Source organism: Zootermopsis nevadensis, unplaced genomic scaffold, assembly GCF_977971745.1.
Source record: "Zootermopsis nevadensis isolate Lab colony 2312 unplaced genomic scaffold, Znev_1.0 Znev_ptg000020l, whole genome shotgun sequence".
NCBI classification, from domain to species: domain Eukaryota; kingdom Metazoa; phylum Arthropoda; class Insecta; order Blattodea; family Termopsidae; genus Zootermopsis; species Zootermopsis nevadensis.
This window is the reverse complement of record NW_028259152.1, coordinates 2,063,570-2,085,516: the sequence shown is the minus strand read 5'-3', so window position 1 is coordinate 2,085,516 and position 21,947 is coordinate 2,063,570. Positions and strand designations below refer to the sequence as shown.

The 21,947-nt window shown below is 34.8% G+C and overlaps 2 protein-coding genes across 13 annotated transcripts; one reads left to right on the top strand and one right to left on the bottom strand.

Moving 5' to 3' along the window:
• The first annotated feature begins 249 nt into the window (after positions 1 to 249).
• On the top strand, positions 250 to 11,569 carry Task7 (TWIK-related acid-sensitive K[+] channel 7). 2 transcript variants are annotated; one of them, XM_087352218.1, is made up of 6 exons: positions 250 to 496; positions 1,479 to 1,694; positions 2,274 to 2,429; positions 2,539 to 2,882; positions 3,220 to 3,338; positions 3,519 to 11,569. In XM_087352218.1, exons 2-6 carry the CDS (start codon positions 1,568 to 1,570, stop codon positions 3,781 to 3,783), a joined length of 1,011 nt encoding a protein of 336 aa, XP_087208344.1. In that variant the 5' UTR covers positions 250 to 496; positions 1,479 to 1,567; the 3' UTR covers positions 3,784 to 11,569. The 2 variants fall into 2 exon arrangements, with proteins under 2 accessions (XP_087208344.1, XP_087208345.1); XM_087352219.1 differs by having other exon boundaries at positions 251 to 365.
• LOC110841017 (uncharacterized) lies at positions 7,798 to 21,484 on the bottom strand. Of its 11 annotated transcripts, none has more exons than XM_022086325.2 (14): positions 21,395 to 21,484; positions 19,900 to 20,040; positions 18,337 to 18,731; positions 17,146 to 17,348; positions 16,605 to 16,792; positions 15,975 to 16,172; positions 15,440 to 15,678; positions 14,518 to 14,704; positions 13,323 to 13,604; positions 13,046 to 13,180; positions 12,016 to 12,162; positions 10,630 to 10,728; positions 10,126 to 10,218; positions 7,798 to 9,174 (listed from the first exon to the last, which is right to left on the bottom strand). In XM_022086325.2, the coding sequence occupies exons 2-14, from the start codon at positions 20,002 to 20,004 to the stop codon at positions 9,034 to 9,036; spliced, it is 2,412 nt and encodes an 803-aa protein (XP_021942017.2). In that variant the 5' UTR covers positions 20,005 to 20,040; positions 21,395 to 21,484; the 3' UTR covers positions 7,798 to 9,033. The 11 variants fall into 11 exon arrangements, with proteins under 11 accessions (XP_021942017.2, XP_021942012.2, XP_021942013.2 ...); XM_022086320.2 differs by having other exon boundaries at positions 21,294 to 21,400; XM_022086321.2 differs by lacking the exon at positions 21,395 to 21,484 and adding an exon at positions 21,186 to 21,388.
• Between the last annotated feature and the right edge of the window lie 463 nt (positions 21,485 to 21,947).

The window sequence follows — 21,947 nt, the reverse complement described above, 5'->3', positions numbered from 1 at the left end:
TTTGAGATGAAGCATTATTATTCACTATAGCACATGAAGTTTAAAGTTGAGCATTACATGAGCTGTTCTTTATAATTAAAAAAACTTATTCTTGTTCATTAATTAAGTAGTTAACAATATTCTAAATGTCGGTTCAATCAACACATTATTAAACCAAGTGATGTCATCTGGTAACAGAAGCAGAAAACTAAACCTTTCTGGTTTACAATACTGCAAAGCGATGGCGCCAGTGTGCAGCCATGCCAGCATCCTCGGAGAACAATCAATAATAGAAGGAAAGCAGGTGTCCATATGAAGGCAGATGAGAGTCGAAGTGCATTCTTCAGGACGTGCGTAATACAAGTTCCTCGTGGCACCCTTGTAACGTAAGGACGCTGGACTAATAGAACGCCCTTCTTTATTAAAATAGAATTAACATGTTAATAACGTCTGCCTAAACTGATAGTGTGTTTCAACCTGTGGCTTACGTACCATGGATGATGCATATTAAACCAATGTAAGTAAGGCATGTAGATTGTGTGTGTGTACAGCTGTGAGTACATGGCAGTGTTACTGGTGATGAATATAGGAGGAGTTCTTTAAGGTAATTAAAGGAACCATAGGAAAATCTGAAGAAAGTTTGTGGCAATGTTATGTTAGTACAATGACACAATCCTTGGACATCGACAACTTTTCAGACTGGAATTCTAAGAGGGTAATATTTTTTTCGATAGGGCCCAACAGAGTAAGTTTCGCCTGAAGACGAGACAGATTCCAGTCTCCGAACCATCTGTTTTAATCAAAATTAGGACGATGGATGTCTAAGAAGTTTGTTATTGTACCAGCAGTCAGTTTAAATTATTTTACAGACCGACAAACAAACTCAGTTTTATAATGGTAGATAAATAAATGAAAATATATAACCGATCTAATTACCACAAGGCGCAATTCTGACTTTAAAAAAGTTTCAGCAAAGACAGATTTAGTTGCATGATAGCAACAGTAAGAATAAAATAATTAATTTTATTAAAGTTACAATTTACAATTAATGTTCTTCCAGTCTTCACACTCTGAGTCTCTTTAGCGCAGTCAGCCTACTCCATTTGTAAACTGTTAACATGAGGCCTATTGTTCCATTTCAACAATGATTATCCTTATTTAATTGCAGACAGTGTCTTCTAATCGTTATAAAAATTATCATTTCTCCTAAATCTAAGGCATTTTTAAGAATGTAATTTATGCAAAGTTTTGCCGCTACACTAACTTACGTCATACCACGTGACGTAAAAATTCGAGTATACGAAAAAATCGTAATTTAGGGTGTTCCATAAGAAGACTTTATGTCCAACGTAATTCCTATTGACTAAAACCATTGTTACCGGACACCAGAGATAAGAATATTCGAGTTCTTCAATGGATTACAACATTTATACGTAGCCTGCCTGCGTCACGCTTATTATACATTTTCAAGGTAACTTCTAGTAACTTATAATTTACAGAAGAACGAGTTCCTGAAATAAACCGAACCGTTCGGTTATTCATCTGTAACTAATGATCGACGAAGTGAAAACTGGGATCCCAAGAGGCGATGAAACGTCAGAACGTTAGAACCCTGTCCCTGGTGGTCTGTACTTTCACGTACCTTCTGATAGGGGCCGCGGTTTTTGACTCACTGGAGTCGGACACCGAAAGGAAACGATGCGAGTTCCTGACAGGTAAGTCGTACAAGACGCCATGAGCTTCCCAATTAACATAAAATACACATACACAAGCAGGAAAGTAAGTTACATAGATCTATAATCCTCCTTGAGAAGCTGGCAGTCGCTTAGCTAATCAACAAATTCCTTGCCTTTTTATGTACCCAAAATTTCATTACTGTTCACACCCTATTCCGTTTGGGTCAATTTAAATATTGCCATTCAATTTTAGTCTAAATCTTCCAAGCAGTCACTTTCCTCCGGGTGTTTCGCATCTCTCCTGCGTGTGCTACATGATCCGCCTATCACATCCTTCTTCATTTGATCATTTTAATAATATCCGGTGAAGAGTATAAATTATTATTTAGGATTTGAGGTTTCCACGACGGTAAATCTGAAGATGGCCGTCTTCCTGGGTAGTCTGGTAAAAGTTTACCGACGTTTCAGAGGTCATACTGCCTCCGTCATCAGTGAGATAAATTATAAGTCTTCCCACTAAGCAATAAACCACGTGTTCGTACGTATATACGCTTTACCAAATGCCCTTAGTGTGGGAGAACCACTCCCAAAATAAATCTGATTTTGTTATATTTCCAGAGATGAAAGAAAACTTGCTGAAGAAGTACAACATCTCACATGAAGACTACAGAATGATTGAAATTGTCATAATTGAAAATAAGCCACACAAAGCAGGTCCGCAGTGGAAGTTCGCAGGGGCCTTCTACTTCGCAACAGTGGTTCTAGCCATGATAGGTAGACTTAAAGATGAAATTTATGGACGACTGTCTCCATGACACGTGGATTTTATCTCTGTTGATGTTTCCGTTTGAATTGTGTTGTAAAGCTGATGTTTCTTTGGTAGGATATGGGCATTCGACGCCCGTTACGATAGGAGGAAAGGCTTTCTGCATGGCGTACGCGATGGTCGGAATTCCCCTAGGACTTGTTATGTTTCAAAGCATCGGAGAGCGTCTCAATAAGTTTGCATCGGTTCTGATCTGTCGTGCTAAGCGTTACCTGCGCTGTAAACGCACAGAGGCCACAGAGATGAATCTCATGCTTGCTACAGGAATGCTGTCTTCTGTAATCATCACTACTGGAGCAGCCGTGTTCTCCAAATATGAAGGATGGAGCTACTTCGACAGCTTTTACTACTGTTTCGTCACACTTACCACCATCGGTTTCGGTGATTATGTAGCCCTCCAGGTACGAACATGTCTGTAAGTTACAGTTAACATTTCTTCTGGTATGACTGAACACTTTCTAAATCGCAGAGCTCCCGGATAGTTTCGTATTTCATAAATGATAAGAAAAGCATTACAACATAATATTCATTGACATACATAAATTTAAATTCTATCTTTATGTCAGACTAATTTTCCCAAGTCATGTAAATCCTTTTCTATATAATTAAATCGCACTGGAATCCACCTCTCATGTCGCCCAGACAGAAGCTTATCTCTCGTGTACCATGGAATGCTTCCAGAGTTATTTCGAAAGTTTCCGGTCAGAAACTAAGGCTATAAATAATGTTTCATTACAGAATGATCAGGCACTAATAAACAAGCCAGGTTACGTGGCACTCAGTCTTGTGTTCATCCTCTTTGGACTGGCAGTCGTTGCTGCCAGTATCAATTTGCTGGTTCTACGCTTCATGACCATGTAAGTCAGCAAACAGTACGTAACGATGTGGTATCTGCTCATATTAACCATTTTGAAGGTTACGTACCATTATTTTTTTTATTAATGTATTATTAAAATTTTGGAGCCAGTCTGGGATCCCGCGTGAGATAAACACACTGACCAGACATTGATCGACTCCTTTATCACTCTCTTCCGTAGGAATGCCGAGGATGTTCGTCGGGAGGACAACGAACTGCAGTCCGCCTCACATCATGTCCTTACCCTGGATGGAGAGGTGATGTCTGTTAATGGGAAACTATTGGCAGGTCACGTGCTGTTGGACTGTAATGACCAGGCTGATCAAGTTTCCGTGTGTTCGTGCACCTGTCTCGGACCAGCAAGGTGCCGTAACCATCTGCTACAACTTGAACCTGTCTACCAGCCATCTGCAGACAGCATTAAAGCCAAAAGAGCTTCTGTCTAGAGACAAATCTCTCTTGGAGCACAGACACTTTTGATGCTGTGAGATGACTGTACCATCATCTCACAGCATAAGTAGAAATGTCACCTGTGTGACTAGTCTCTAAGTCACTTTTTCTTATTTACATGAACGAGATGTTGCCGATGCATCGCTCTGTCACAGTGGCAGGTATTTTTCGAGAAAATTATTTTTTCTAAATAGCTACTTAAATTATATTAATGATCGTACGACACATCTGGAGTTTTGGACAGAAATTTGTTTTAACAAAATACATCATTTGGGCACAGAATTATGTTTCGCACTCTAGATTTAATTGTTCGTCGAGTGGAGTTTGTCACCGTGAAGATCTGTCATTTGGTCTGGAAATTGTTTGGGTAATCAAGTATGACTAAACTCTCTAGAAACGAGGTTAAATTTTATAAAAATTCCTCATCAATATCAACTTTTCTAACACATACCTGATTTACTAAATCAGTGTTCTCAGCATTTTAATATTTACAAACCTACAGAAATAAAAATTTTGTCAGCTCGTAAATACCTTTTCAATTCAACTGTAAGCAGTAGAATCACATGGAGATTTTTGTTATATTTTCTTTTTTGTTTTCATTTTGGCATTTTGAAGCAGGAACAGGCAATATTGATTTATGGTTATATATGTATCAATATTTTGATACTGGCGTACCACCTATACAATCTGATACAACCAAAATGACCAAGGGGCTTGTGCAAGCCCCCTGCAGCACACCCCTAGTGTGTATAATTCAAGGGCTAAAATAAAAAGCCATAACTTCTTAGACGACTTCCAGCTGTTTCGATGTCATGTCGTAAACAGTTCGAAGCCAGTGTTTAATTTCATCTCAGATCAGAGATTTTCTGTAGATGTACGACAAACCGACCGCCACGGTGGTCTAGCGGTTAGAACGCTGGCCTTGTAATCGTGGGGTCTGGGGTTCGATTCCCGGCGGTGCCCGAATTTATAACTTGTGTTGGGCAAGGCCGTGGTCTAGGCAACACGGAGTTTTCCTCCGGGGTCTTCCCCGGTTTTTCCGTGGCATCCCAACAATTACTCCATTCACACACAGAAGAAGGCAATGGCAAACCACTTCTGGATCATCTGCCAAGAACGTATATGAACAGGTCCCAGTCCGAGAAAAGGATGGAAGGATCCGGTTCATAATGTCGCCAACCTCCTGTAAAGGAGACGACGTAATAAAGAAGAAGGAGGACAAACCATTTAGAAAAGTTTTTTTCCTGTTTCTTGCGATACTGCAATCAAACGTGTGAGAAAATGATAAATTAAATTTAAAAAAACAAGTTGAGAAATTACCCACATTACATTTGAAGCTATTACGGAGTTAATATCAGCCTCTTTGTCTCTTCTGTTCTTTAAATTTTACGGAAGATAACATGGCCTAGTGTACAGTCTGAATTTCCTTATTAAGTCGTCAGTTATATCCTGCTGCGAGAAACTGCTCAAGTCTGGTGAAATCTTCTAGGATAATCAACCATGTGAGAATGGAGTTTTTCTGAGAGGCTATCTCTGCCCCTCTCATCTTCTTTTTCTATGGCTCTCCGGTCCGTATTCGGTCCATGGCCTCCTCAGTTCTCCTCTTCCATTCCGTCTGTCTCTCGTCAGGGGTTGTGATATGTAACAAAACTACCTGCTGGATCTCCTTCGCCTCAGAATGGATAAAAGGGGGTGGATGTCAGCTGTCTTTGAACATTGTTTTTGATGACATCAATGATGTATGTCAGTAGCCAGGTTTGATGACTGACTAACTGTGAATTCTGCAGTCTCCATTCTCACATAGTAGATCACCTGAGAAGACTTCATTGCATTCATTTGCCATGAAAACCTCAAGTCTTAAACTAATGCTCAACTATCAACAATTATTTATTTCTTTAGTGACGTATCGAGTTACTGATAAGTACGTTTGTACGTATTCGAATTATGGAAAGAACGCTCCACTAGCGCCGTGTCTTGACAAAATGAGTCGTTTTTTTTAATCACCATGCACAATAATGCTCAGAATATATCAAGTTTCTTAATATATACTATATCAGTGCTTTAGTAACTTTAACATTATGGTGCCTGAGACTACACTATTTATTATCGAAGCCAAACATTTTCCCAGCCGTTGCATATTTTAATATTATGAACTAGGGCAGCAAAGCCAATAAAGTGACTGTCTACAGGGATTCTTTTTCTATATCAGGAAACCCTTTCAAGTCCTGGCGACTACCAAGTCTAAATAACAGAAACTGATAGCTCATTCCCTGAGAATAAAGCAGCCAGAGCATTTAGCTGACCACTCACCTTCCTCTAGTATCGAGATCTAGAATGTGTGGGACTTAAACTTTATTATCCCTGTTGATACTTCGGCTTCTAGATCTGTAATTAACCTAGCATACAAACAGAAGCACTGTTAGGCACAAGACAGAATGACATTCATTTAAGTCGTCTCTTCTTAATTTACCAATTTCTAGAATTTAATGACATTTACGAGTACCATAATTTAACTTTAATTCATATATACACAAAACCTCATAAATGCAATTAAAATACGTAAGACTTTAATATCAGCAGCTTAAATGAAAGTACAAAATATTTCAGAAAATCAATTCAGGTATTTTTTTAAACGTATTCTGATCACCTATAATTTTTAATTATATTAAAAACATGCAGATATACCATCATAAAAATGGTATAATGTATAATAGATGACACGAATAAAATATTCTGTGTATGTGTCATAAATACGAAAATTCATAACTTTACTTAAGCTACATAAAGAAATCAAGACCACTGTAATTGTTACTTCAATAAACTAATGATGTTAACACTTTTATAATAACTGTACTGAAATGATGGGAACATAAAAGCAACACTGGTATTCCGCTAATGTCTTGGGACTTGCATAACAACACGTTTTTTTTATTAATAGACCTGTAAGTTCTTTTATCTTATGTATACAATTAATAAATACAAAATGTCAGAATAGATGACTGGCAGTCCATACTACTACTCCTTTTTTTAAAAAACAATACAGGATACTTGTCATCACTCTTGTGTTTTATTGGTGAGAGACAGTTCTGAATCGCAACTGGGATACTGGGAACGACCCGTTCTTCAAGTGCCTGAGCACTGCGGGTCCCAACTTTTTCATTGGCTCGATCTATAGACATTCGGTAGGACTCCTTGGACGAGGGATCGGCCCGTCGCAAGGCCTCTACCTGTACACAGGACAGCACAACACAGAAAAACGCGGACAAACACACATGCCTTGAGTGGGATTCGAACCCAAGGTCCCAGCGACCAAGCGGCACAAGGCCCACGCCTCAGACCGCGCGGCCACTGCAAACCCCTCTGAATCGCAACAGTATTAATTACTCTCACAAGAGACTTTGAAGATGTTCCACACTGCTTCCATTCAAATACTCGGAGGAACTTCAGTTAGGTCAAAAGTGCTATCAGAAATGTACCATTTAAAATATGAATAACTAAGTGCAACTTACCTGAACTTCTATGTTGTATTTCAGTCAATGACAAAATTTGATGTAAGTCAGCTGCTTAAGGCAATTCCCATCTCAACTTTGAAACCTTCTACACACTTTGTTATAACAAAGGACCTATCACGCCTGCTATTATAACAGCTGCTGAATAGTTTCATTATCTGCACGCATTTATTTTATTTACTTTTGTTCCAAAAATTTCTGAAGCTATCACATGAGTTTTTCTGTTATCAGCAGAGTATGTAATGTTTTATATTTCCCTACAGTTCTATTTCTTTCAGTTAGTTGCTCCAGTACGTGAATTTAACACTGTTCTTCTTTCTCCAGTCTATTGCTTTGTATCTTACCAACACAAAATAAGTTCTTAATTTATTATAAATGTAAATTTCCTCTTGTGTACTTACACTGTCTTACCAATATTAATTCCAGCTCAGTCTATAATTCCCTATAATCGTAATCCATTCTGCATGGCGCCAGGTATGTGGATTTAATAATGTACCTTCGTACTTGATTTTCTTTATTACTCTGTTCTATTACATGTTAACAAATAAAGGCTGCATTCAGAAAACTCTACATTTGTGAACGAGTTATTTTCATAACTTTTATTTCACAGACGTACAGAAAACTTTAAAATTATAACAAACAACTGATATTCAAAATATGGATTCAATCTGTATTTGTTAAATTCATATATGTGTTAATTCTAATGTTGCAAAATAAAAATAATTATATTTTTATATAGGGGACCAGACAGGGAATGGAAATTTTAAATTTAACATTTTCCTTACAACATTTCACTGTACAAATATAATCAGAAAAGTGTCCCATTATTATACAATATAGTGAATGAGAAAATAAAAAAAACAAATATAGAATACATAAATCATGTGTACGCATTAAATTTTCAAATTATTAAATGTTTACTATCTCTGAGACCAAATGGAGTAATGAAATTGGCAAATGTAACCTTTTTACAATTTCAAGATTATAACAACATTAATAAAAAATTGGCAATGAATAAGATTTTTATTATAACATGACTTGATACTTTATACATTAAGTCTTATCATTCATCCTGTTTCAATCATTATCATCACTTTAAAAAATTAACAATCAACTAGATTTTCTCTTCTCCCAGATTTGGTTTGAATACAAATAAGTTAACTCACAATGTAATATTACATACTGCACATCAAATTTCAGGGGCATCTGTTCATAAAGAAATTTTATAATCACATCAGCCTTTTTCATCTTCAAATGATTTTCTAATTTAAATCACTTTCAACAAATTTAAACTGAATGTGATTTTTACTATAACTTGGCTTTGCACTATTCACCAAAATGTTGTTAATTATACAATACAGTAAACTCTCGATCATCCATCATTAGATGTTTTACATTTGCAATAGAACGTAACAAGTAATTTTATCATCAACTCTGCTGTTTTGTTAATACATTGTTCTTGTGCAACTCTTATGAAAGGACAGCAATTACATATGGAAAAATTCAGTTTCTTCATCACTAACTCTCCTTCAGTCTCCCTCTTCAATCCAACAAAATTAATAATCAAGACTCTACTGCATATTATATGCTTTGAATACGAATTCAGTGAAAGGTTAACACAGAAAAACATAAATATCACATAACTTGTTCAAAAAGGAATAAAAGTGAGATGTTATGAAAGAATGAAATACAAATCATACAAAAACAAACAGGAATTCACATGAAAGTTCTTTAGCTTCATAATGAACTTAATATATCTAATGGCTCGTGCTGTTTACGTCTGCTACTTTTGAAATGTCCTGACTTTACTTCATATTTCCGTGGCGTAGCACGATATAGAGACTGAAGGTACTCATCCTTTGTTCCTCCAGTTCGTACCTACAAATATTGAAATAACGAATTCAATTTACATTCCTGTAAACTTAAAACAATGTTACAGCAACAAGTCACCATATCATGTATATAATTGTATTAATATCTCCACTGGAAATCCATTCCCCATATACATCTCTTCTCTCTTACAAAGGATATGTGAGGCTACTGCATAACACGTCATTTTCATCTGTGTTTCCTTACATTATATATAACAGTAGGACTCTGATTACATATAAGGACTAGGACACTGTTATTAAAGCATAAAAGCTCCACTCAACCTCCATCCTATTTTCTCTAATGCACAGAAAAGCAACCTTGCTGCAAACTAGAAAGGAAGCTGTGTTGATCCTAGACTCATTCTGAAATGGTTATAGACAAAAGTTAGGATCAAGTCCTGGGACCAAAACTTATAAGCATAAGGCAGTGGTCCCCAACGCGGTGCCCACGGGTGCCATGGCGCCCGCCAAGGCTTTTTTTGGGTGCCCGCGTTGTTATGGAAAGAGGTTATAGTGAATAATGAAGGCCGTTCAACCATGAACATTATAAAATCAAAGCGCAGATCTCAACTTACCGATGCCCATCTTGACGATCGTTTGCGAGCAGCAACATCATCCTACACTCCCAAATTTGAAAAACTGGCCGATGAAATGCAGTGCCAAACATCACACTAACTTCCCACTTGAGTAATAATAATTGTACTTTTGAAAGTACGTATTTTTGATTGTACGGTTTCTTGTATCATTAAACGTCGTGTTGTTTTGTGTATTATTTGGTGTCCATATCTTATTTGTCCAGAGAAAAGAAAATTTGGCTTTGTTAATTGGATGGTGCCTGCCACGATCTCATAAACTCTCAAATGTGCCCATAGGCACAAAAGGTTGGGGACCACTGGCATAAGGCAATTATGACTTTCCAGGTTAACCCTATGTGCCTGATAAGGAAGTTTTTATTTACTTTTTCTGATTGTTGGTATACTTCTAACCTCCTTTTCTTTCCAGGATCTGAAGACTGCAGTTTACCGATTTTCTTCACAGAACCGAATCTCTTCTGTTGAAGAAACCAACAGTAAATATCACAAAAGTTATTTAGTATTTTGCTACTGATAACTGTCTTAGAGCAAGAGTTTCCATGCTCATTTTTTCAACAGAATTCAAACAATTTTAGGACCATCACAAAATAACTACAAACTGAATTAATATACAAACTTACATCAGACAAAAAAATCATCAACGAAAGACAGGTTTGCATTAAAGAGTTTGACACATCGCCAAACAGAATAACAAAGCTTATTTATTACAACAGTCCTGCGGTTTCATCAAGCTTAAAACTGAAAGCACGTTATACGCCACACAGAAGACTACAAAATGTAGTGTGCCAATCCCAGCATTAAAATAAACAATGTGTAACCAGGTACTAATGAATGTATAAACATGTGGAAAATGTAGGTGCTTCACTTACTATAAGATCACAATAATCAATACTGCTACGATCACTGTCACTTGTAATATCTTTATCCTCAAATTTAGCCTTCACATGTGGCTGACTAGAAGAATAAGCCTATAAAAAAATCAGCATCAGAAATATTATATAGTAATCAACATTAGAGACAAACCTATCACTGCTTAATATACACAGCAGATCAACAAGTTGATATAATTGTGTTGAAATAAATAAACTGTTTTACTCAATCACTTTACATATACAATGCAATGTATAATATACTTAAATTGAGGAGTAAAGTTTTTGATTTAATTTTTGTTTCCTGTGTGTGTGTGTTGCGTAAAAAACACTAATACCACCACATTTTATTCTGGTATTAGATATAAAATATATAAATTACCTTTGAAAAAGATTTAGGAGCAATAAATATCTTGTGAACCTGGATTATCATTCATACAATACTGTACAAGAAATCCAGAAAGAGTGGAAAGAACATCTATGTATAATACCATCTAATAGATTCCAATGGTATGTTCTAACTTGAACAGCTGAATTTACATTGTAACATATGTGTTCAAAAACATAATATTTTAATATCTAAGGTAATAGTTTATTTATATGTATAATACATAGATGTGCTAATAAGTAGCACTTTTGATTGTCCATGAGAAAGATGAAGGACCAGTTTACATAACAGCAAAATCTGATATTGGTCAATCAATGTGCCAGCATAAATATTAACATTAATCTTTAAATTTTACACCTTCTGTTCTCATTTCTTACTCCACGACCATTAAAAAACAGCATTCTCCATTTCTCTTGCCTTTTGTGAATAGATTAATTTGATTCATATATTATGTAACAATGCTGTTTCATCCACATGGGTTATGTACCACCAAATATGGCTGTAATTTTAACTGTAATATTAACACTGGAAAATACAGTCAATTCTAAACTATTCAGCACAATGATGTCAAGTTAATATATATTTTAGATATCTGTATCAAACTCAAGGTCACAGTGGCCGCGCGGACTGAGACGCGTGCCTTGTGCCGCTTGGTCACTGGGGCCGTGGGTTCGAATCCCACTCAAGCCATGGATGTCTGTCCGCGTTTTTCTGTGTTGTGCTGTCTTGTGTACAGGTAGAGGCCTTGGGACGGGCCGATCCCTCGTCTAAGGAGTCCTACCAAATGTCTATAGATCAAAGCCAATGAAAGGTTGGGACCCGCAGTGCTCAGGCACTTGAAGAACGGGTCGTCAATGTATCAAAGTAAAGTAGTATCAAACTCAGAAGAATCAACTTGCTTTAGTGTAATCCCAGTATGAGATATTTTAATATCTTTAATATATGACCAACAGTCAGAACAAGGTTAAACTTTCAGACTGAAGTAAATTTTCAAATACCTGTACAGAAGTAGAGACTTGTTCACAGGTTTGAGATTTACTCAAAATTTCAGACTGAGTTATCTCATTCTCCAAATCCATTTGCAGCTGCTTTATTTTACATTCCAACATCTTCCTTTGAATTTCTGAATCCCTTTCTATTGACTCCTAAACACAGAAGTAAATACTCTTTACAAATTGTTTGGTATCATTAATGGTTACCAACATTATACTGTTTTCTGGTCAGAGGATATCAGCATTAAAACTTTTTAACATTATCAGTCTGGACACTTACCTTCTTACATAATTTCAACACATCACATTTCTATGGAAAGTGCACAAACACTAGAAAATGTTTACTGTCATTCAACTGATAATGAGATTTCTATAAACCCTCCTATATGAAAGCATAAATATTAAAATTAAACTGCCATTTTAAAGCTTAGGTTTGTATGTTGCTAGTAAAATGAAAAAAAACTCTTCAGACAATTACTGGTAATATGATATAATTGCACTAATTTCAATCATTCCAATAAAAATAAAGAATGTTTGTACAAAAATTATTTTAAACAATACAGTTATAGGCTATCATTTAATGTTCAATTATGTTTAAAAGTATATGTGTATTTTATTATAATTATGGTGAAAAAAGGGAAACTCAATTCTTTTTCCAAGAGAAAACATCAATACTGTACAAACAACAACTGAAATATTAACCAAAATTAATATATTCCATCACAGCTGTACATTATAAGTGACTGAAAAGACTAATTCTTCCCCAAAATAAATTTAAATATCGATTCTAGAGAAATAATACACCTACGAAGAATATCTTTAACAAGATACCGATAACAGGCTAACCATAAATCCCAGAAGTGGTGGTGCTGACAGCTAAGCAATGATGATTATGATGATAAAAGTTCATAAAATTAGAAACTGCTTCGCCAATTTTTAGATTGTTTCAAAACAAAGGGACTCAAAATTGAAACTAAAAAATTTAGAACTAATATTTATTTCTTAAAACTAAAGAGTGATTTAATGAAATGTGCACCTTATGATTAATAATATTATGCAACTTCTCCTTCAGATTGAAATTCATTTTCCTTTGTGCATCCAATTCAGCTTCTTTCTCATCTGCCTGCTTTATTGAAGCATTTCTGCACTCGCGAAGGCCTCTCATAATTTCCTGTAACATAATATAAGTGCCAAGGATAAGATGTTTAACATTATTTACAATGAATTTAGATTCTTGACAGCTTAATCAACCACAAAATCTGAATAACATTCAAACCAGGTAATAATTCCTATAATGAATTTGATATTATTACCTGTCTTTTTCCATCACGTTCCAAGTCCCTCTTCTCTTGTTTCTCTTTCACAGCTTTCGTTTCTTCTCTTGTTTGGTTTACTGCCATCAACATTTCTTTTTTGTAATCTGTATGTTCCTGAAGTTTCCTTTCAGTTTCCTCCCTTAACTTTTTAACCTCACTTTGTCTCACCATCAAAAATTTGTTCACTTCTTCCAATATTGTCTTTTCCTCTTGTATAAAGGACCTCAGTGTTTCCATTTTTGCTTCTTCATCTGCCATATTGGTCTTCAAACTTTGTAACTAAAGCAAATATCAATAACTGCTTACGTTATTACTTAAAATATCATGAAGTGAAAGGATTTGTGGGGTTATGTATTTTCAGACACATACTATTATGAAGAAGGAACCAGGACAGCTCAGACAGTATAGTAACTAGGTTATGTACTGGACAACCAGGGTTGAATTCCCAGGACAAAAGGTTTTTCTCTTAGCTACAGCATCCAGATTAATTCTGGGACCCACCTAGCCTCCTATACAATGGGTATCAGGGGTTCTTTCCCCATGGGGGTAAAGAAGACGGGCATAAACCTGACCACTCACATCCATCTAGTGCCAATATAAAAAAAAGTGGAGATATAATTCCACTCTGCCAAACATCTTCATGGCATGGTGCTTAGTTAAGCACGATTTTACCTTACCTTTATGCTATTATGAAAAACAGCAAAGAAAACAAAAGGTGTCTACAAGCACAAAAGGCAGAACAGAGAAACTCAAAAGTCTCAATGGGTGTTATACATCCTGTTGTTAATGTACAGATTAAGTATGTAATCAAACTACACCATTAAGGCAACAGTGTTGTACATAGTAGATACCAATATTTTGGAGAAACACAGCTGAAGATAGAAACAATGTTTCTCCAAAACATTGGTATCTACCTACAACTCTGCATGGTATCACAAGCAATAAGATCATCATCATTTTCTTCTTCTTCTTCACCACTGTGAGGAATTCAAATCTTACACCAAGAAGCTTTTAAACACTAACATAATTAATATATGTATGCACTGAATGAGGATGCCTCTTTTAGCAATTGCTCAGATTAAGCCTCCTGGGTAAACACACAGATACCAAAAACAAAGAGGGAGAGAGGAAAAAGTAGAAAACTTATTCATGTGAACAGTTTGTGTACTTTCTACTTATTATGAAAACACACCTTCAATTGATGACTCTTCATGGCTGAATTTTCTTCTACAAATTCTTGCTGAAGTACATTAACAATATTATTCTGATCTTTTATCTTTGTGTGTTTTGCATCTGCTTCTTTTCTATGAATTTCTAGTGCAGATTCTAAATCTGAAAGCTCAGACCTGTACCTGTTACTAATTGTCTGATTCTCTGTTCTGAAAGACCAAAATCAATTAATTAGCTGTTAAGCTCTAAAGGAGTTTAAGCTTAGTTTATCAAGATGAAAACTAAAACACACATAATATAGTGTAATGGTATTCCATACTTCAGTATACATTGTAGTTAAAATTAGAACATAACAATACTGTATATCTATCTCACAACAGTTTCATTAATAATCTAATTTCATAATAAAGCAGCTATTTTTCTATAATAACGTGCTCTTTCTGCTATAAAGTTTGAGTCGGTGGCTATGATGTGTTTTGAAACACAACTCTGGCAACCAGATACGCTTTCATTTAAAATGTGTAAATGGCATCAAGTACTAAGACAGTCACTTCAGTTTCTGCTGCCAGTTCTACTACCAGGGCGTGAGTGAGTGAGTTACTTAGTTAGTTATTTAGTTAGATAGATATACTAATTATTATTTGTGCAGTATCAAGGACATGGATAATTACGTTATTAAATTCTGTAAGTTCTCGCATTTACGCATCTTCCACTGACATATTTTAACTCTGGGATTATGCAGGGCTTTTTTCTTGATGTTAAAATAACATCACTAGTAAAATAAGACTATGCACACAGAGTATGCTCCCACTGAATTCAACTACCATGTACTTTAACAAGAAATGTCTGCTTCCTACAAAGGTGCCACATTAAAACCATTAAGAATCACAATACATTCAACAGTTTAATCCTGAAATGGTAAAAGAGAACCATATCATACATACTGGATAATTTCCAACTTCACTGTCAAATTGGTCAAATCTTGTGTTAAACATGCATATTTAGTTCTAGTGTCTTCCAGCTTTCTGTTCACATCTTTATGTTTATCTTCATATTGAGACATTTGTTGTAGTAAATCTAGATTTTCTTTTTCATATGTGTCTTCCTGATTACGTGTTCCACTATTTTCTGTTTCATGACAGGTCAGTCTTTCTTTCACAGTGTTTAGCTCTTCGTTTAGCATCTTTAATCAAGAGATATAATTAAAAGTCTGACAAGATTGTAATATACAAAAAAACAAACCAATAAATGATGGCAACTGATGATGATGATTCAACTTTAATTTCCATAAATGTCTAGAAACACATAAAAAACCTTACTTTGAAGAGAAGTTTCCACAACTGACATTCAGTCAAGAACACTGACATATATTAATCATCTGAAGTGACATGTATGAAAAAGGCTGAGACCTGACAAATCACTCTATTTTAATTCAAGTAAAATATGAAGGAATGTATATGTGATTTCCTGGTTACTTACTTTCTCCTCATTACTGACTGTCTCAAAAAATTCTTCCAAGTCAATAACCTGCCTCTTGATACAATCTCTTTCAACTGTGATGCTATGTAATGAATCCTCAAGTTCCTTTTCCTTACCCTTATAAGAGTTTACTTCACTTTCCAGAGTCTCATTTTTATACAAAAAGAAATGTAAACTTTCATAAGCATGTCCCAATTTCTGCAAAAAATAACAGGTATATAACTATTCAGCAAAATACCCCAATACATACAGTACATACAGCTTAGATATTTAGTATTTGTCAAACTACCTACCACCAAAAGTGTGACAAAGTTACTAATTTTATTTTCATGTGAATTACTTTTTCTCGCAAAACTTGTAGAGAAACAGGTCTACAATCAACAGGAAGGGAATGAAGAATCATAACCACCTTAGTAACTGAAAATTTGAGAATACTTAGCCCTATGATGAAATTTTATTTTGTACCAGCAGGGACTTCACAAACAACTACAGTACAGCTCTGGAGAACATCTATTAACCTATCCAATAAATTATCTAGGTACTTTCCAGAGCATTAAAATTATCACTCACTTCAAGGTCTAAGATTATATATACTTCTACTTCCATAAAAAACTGAAGAAATTTCAGTACCTCTTTCAAGTTCAACTCTTCTTGTGTAATACTTATGTCTAATTCTTCATCCTGAACATTCAATGAAGAATACTTCTCCTCTTCATTGTTTAATAAGAGCATCTTCTCACTTAAACACTTAACTTGCCCCTGGTAGTTACTGTTAGCATTATTAATTTCACTGATTCTAAGCTGATGTTCTTCTTCAACTGAAAATTTAAATTACTACTAAAAGTGTTCCTTAGATAGGTACATAATATTGCCAAGATAATTAGCACATGCCATATCAGTATTTTCAATAGATAATACAAGTTTCAAACAAAGTCCCACACTTACAATTTTCTGAAACAAGTTTATTGCAGATCTAGTAATATGAAATTTAATATGTAAATTTAATTTGTGGTTTATTTAATTATTATAGTGCTGCTGATCTGTGTGAGATTAGCTCCTTCTAATGGGCCCAACTGTGAAGGTTCACAGGTTAATGACAATTGAAAAAGTCCAAAAAATTTAAATTAGTAATTCATCACCATCATCGATAACTTTTAAAGACAAATCTTACCAGTTTTTTTTAAACGCTCCACATTATTTACATATTCCACAGTCAATGCCTTACGATTTTTGCGTTGAGTTTTCAGGTCATTTGTAAGCAAAGCATACTGAACACAAAATTCATTTCTAAGCTTTTCAACCTGTTCAGCTGTGAAATGTAACTTTTCATAGTGTTCTTTGAGAAGTTTGCAGATCTCCAATGTATTCGTAATCCTGAAAGTGCAAAATGATAGAGATATGGATCTTCATTATTTAAGCAATATCTTGATCACCTACAACTACAGTTAGGTCAACATTACCCAAGTCCCTGTTACCTGAGGTAAAATATGGCACATGAATAAGATAAGACAAATTTTAAAATAAAGTATGGCTCCTATCTATAGTCTGTATGTAACAAATCACTACATAGCAAAAATGTATGTGTAAAGGAAAAATCTAAGTCCTATAACACATGTACCGAACTTGATAAATCCTTTATTATCAAGACACCCCTGCATGGAATAACTAAAAAAATCACAAATAAGTCCCATCATCACAATCACTCTCCTACCAATACAGTAGCTACCAACAAATTTCAGTTTATCTCATAAAGGGTAAAAGATAGAAGCAACCCAATGCTGTACATACACTTCGTGTGTGACAAAGAGTTTAATACATTAATAATACCAATAAATACAAAATGAATACTGAATGACATATGCACAATTAAATAACATATAGTTGTGTGTTTGTGTAAGTTAGTAAAACATCATAAGTTCCCACTCACACTTTTACTACCACAATGTCATGGTCTGTGTGTTAAAACAATAATTTAAAATAACACACAATACAGACTCACATAAATGTATATCAACCACTACAAATCCCAATATTAATGCATCATCTTCAGGTGATTAATCGAGAATCTCTCTCTGCTCCCTAGCACTGAAAAACAATAGGTGATATACATTTATGTATGTGGATAGCAAAGGTAGGTCATTACCAAGGTTTCATTGTCATCACTCTTCAACTTTATTCTTGAATATTTGAATTTTCACTGATCATGTTCATTATTTAAAATAACTGTTACCCACAAGTAACATCAGATAAAACAGTGGTTACTAAAAATTAAGGGATTGCTCATCTCTAATGAAGTATGCATAAACACTTAGGTGTATCCCGTGTGTAATGTAAACCTTTCCACACATTTCTGAAGTCTTACCTTACAGCTTTTCTATCATATGATTTCAGCTCAAGGTCCTTCTCTTGACTTAAGCCTTCATTTTCCATTTGAATTTCTATAGATCTGATTTTAGCTATTTTATCTTGTTCATACAATTCTTTTATCTTGTAATCAATATCAAGATACTGTATTTTCTTCTCCACCTGATATTTCATTAAATTAATAGCTTCTGCTGTCACTTTTGTCACAACACTCTCAGCTTTCTGTACAAGATCTGGATGATTACTCTCACACAGTAATGAAGTACCAGCATATTCCTGATGTTCTAAACCAACATCTGGATCAGGCTGTAATCCATTTTCAGCTTGATGCAACTGCTCTTGTATATTCTCATGTGACTGCAGCTGTCTTTGTCTACAGTTCTGTTGCTCAACCTAAATTTAATTATTGAATACTGTTAAACAACTGAAAATACTAATATAAAAAACCAATATGTAGAGAGAAGACAGTGGAAATGTTTAAAGTTTGGGGAGAATAAACTACAAAGTGAAACACTGAGTGGACAAAATGTTGAGAGGTAAATTATTCCATCTAACCCTACACTTTCAATGTCTCTGTACCAAACAGATTTTATATGTCTTAAGTAAACATAACTGACATAATTCTGATTTCACTGCTAGAGTAACTTGGAATGGTAAATAATTTCAGACTGAATGCCATTCCCAGAAGAGGCACTAGAATTTATCAGTTTACCTTTATACCCAAACCTATTCAACCTCCTACCAAAGCAATACTGTGGTGCACTTACCACAGTGCTGACCATTCACTTCCTGCTACTGCCAAATCTGATAATAAATGGAGTTGTACTTCCACGGGGAACAATTTTCATGCAAGTTTGAAAATGTAGGTCAATGCTTCACAATAACTTGATATTGTCAACATAATTAATTCCCATTAAACCCATCAAAATTAATAAACTACACTGACAAAAAAAATGTTAAAAATATAAACACAACTTCACCACAGATTAATAATAAACTAATAATTAAATAGCCACAAAAGAATTCACTTACATTTTTGTATTGCATAAGAACATAAAAATATATTTTCCTATATACCATTTTCTTCAGGGTATATCCATAACTACACACACATGAAACAAAAAAGTGCTTCATTTCTCAGAAATATATTTGTTTTCCTCTGTCAATACCAGCTCAAAAAAAAAATGTACACACAATTTTCAGAACTACGCAAGAAATAGTTCTAATAAAAGTGACTGTATTACCCCATTAAAATGAATACATACCAAACTAGATAAGATAAAAGGTAGGACCTAAATAAAATAGCTGTTCAAGATCAGAAAGCTAGCTAAAACAAAGTGACTTCTATAAAACGTGCACACAAACAATGCCAAAAATGACTTCTCTTAAGTTAAAACATTAAAAGCCCCACAATCTGACAATAGCTTGTGCGTAATCTTTCCAGTTTCTGATGCCCTATTCATTCACTGACTTTAAGTTTCCACAGTGCTCCATGTGCCCTTTTCATGTTTAAAACCACTTCAGAATGTAACTTTAAAGAAAAAGCATGTGAATAACTTACAGATTTAGTCATATTTGTGGGTTCCATTCTGAAAGTTTGCCTGTTCTGTTGGTGAATGTTTCCACTCTCTGAAGATGAATAACCTTCCACTTGATGAAGATCCATGCTAGTGACGTGCTGTCCTAATCAGTATTTTGCCTTCTAACAAATATTTCATACATACATAAACATTATCATTAAAGAGTTAATGTGCAGTCACCAAAAACAATAAAATTCTAAACTGGGCTGTTATATTTCCCAAGACAGTAAATCCCAAATAGCCCATTGTTCAAACTCCAAACAAACAAGCAGTTTACCATGCCATGCAAAATCTGTGCTGAGAAGTTTTTTAATGGCATGAATTACAACAACTTCTAAAAACAGAAGGTAGTTTAAATGTCTTAAAACTGTACCTGTTTTGGAATTATTTCATATTACATGGGATTTTGACAATATTTGATCATGGAGAGTACTGATAAAGATAAGGCTCAATTTATGCCCTACCCAGTAAACAAGACAAAAATAATAAAAAGATAACTATTCAAATGCTACATCATTTTCAAAACAGGCCATGACACATGTAACATTCCAGTAATAACATAAAATTGATACAGCAGAAAGCCTGGAAGACAAGACGTGTAGACTGTCCCAGAATAATATTACCATACCATTTTTTCATCCGTTATTTATGGCACACTAGCAGAAATGTATAATAGCAAGCAAAAAACGGTAATAGTGTCAAAAAGGGGTAACATGAGTAATATAACAGTTACTTGCTGTACATTGCAATATTTACTTTCAGTACTTGTAATGCAGATATTCTGCAATGTGGTATCATTATTCCAAGAGACTATATATAGGCAAATCCTAATCCCTACACTCTGGCAATCTAGGGTAACGGTACGTTTTTAGGATTACTGGAAACATTCTACAAAACTCAAAATAATTTATGAGATGCATATAAACTTAGTTGAAAAAACAACATAATTTACTGCTTCTTTTAATTGTGCTCTTAGTATCTCAATTCTCACTTGCACAGACATATATCCGTACTCATAATATAGCATTGATTGTAAATCTGACTACCAACTGTAGGATTTCTTCACTCGAAATGTGATTAACATTATTCAGTCATTTTAAACTGATCTAGGCCACATTCAACAGCGCGTAGAGCACCCAGTAACTTAACAGCATGGGATATTTGGCCAATGCACTTCCTGCACCTGAAGTGCTGTTATTATCAACCACAAAATAAAAATCTTAACCTCTTTGCAACACCAGTTTTAAACGTAAAATAAAACAAGAACCTGTGTCCATGTATCGAAAACTGGGGGGCGGCATTCTTTATAATTGTCTGAAACATCGCATAAGGTAGTAATTATTAACATTACCACCAAAGAAGTTTTGAAAATTACCATCCTGACAGTGGTTCAAGTTGTAAACTATTCTTTATATACTTCAGTTACGTAATAATTTAATAAGAAAATCAAGACATGTTAAATCACGGAATACCTACAAGAACGTTACGTCATGAATGTCACAGATTGCTTTCCTCTTGTGTACTCTTGACTATTCTATGCTAGGCGGCGCAAAGCAATTACTGACGTGCTTCGTCATTCACACACCAGTGGGAAATTCAAATTATGCTTCTTTCATCAAATGGCACAAGCGACACAAATATGCTGTAAAAAAATTAATTTCATCATTAAAATTTTAAGTAGGATTTGAGGTTTTCACGCCGGTGAATCTTCTGGGTTGTTGCACCGTGCAGTCTGGTAAAAGTTTACCGACGTTTCAGAGGTCCTTGCTGCCTCCATCATCAGGGTGATAATCAACTTACATAAAAATGTTCAAACAATTCAAGTCATAACATTTTTATTTTTAATGTTATACATGACACATTACCTATGCTGAATGAGGCAGCCAAAACAGGTACATGTATCCTGTATGAAGGTGTCAGATGCCATATCCATAATATTTGGTAATCTCAAGAGATCATATTAAAAACAAATGACAATGATGACAGGAACCAACTTTATGGCACTATTAGGCATTTTCATTAATTCAAT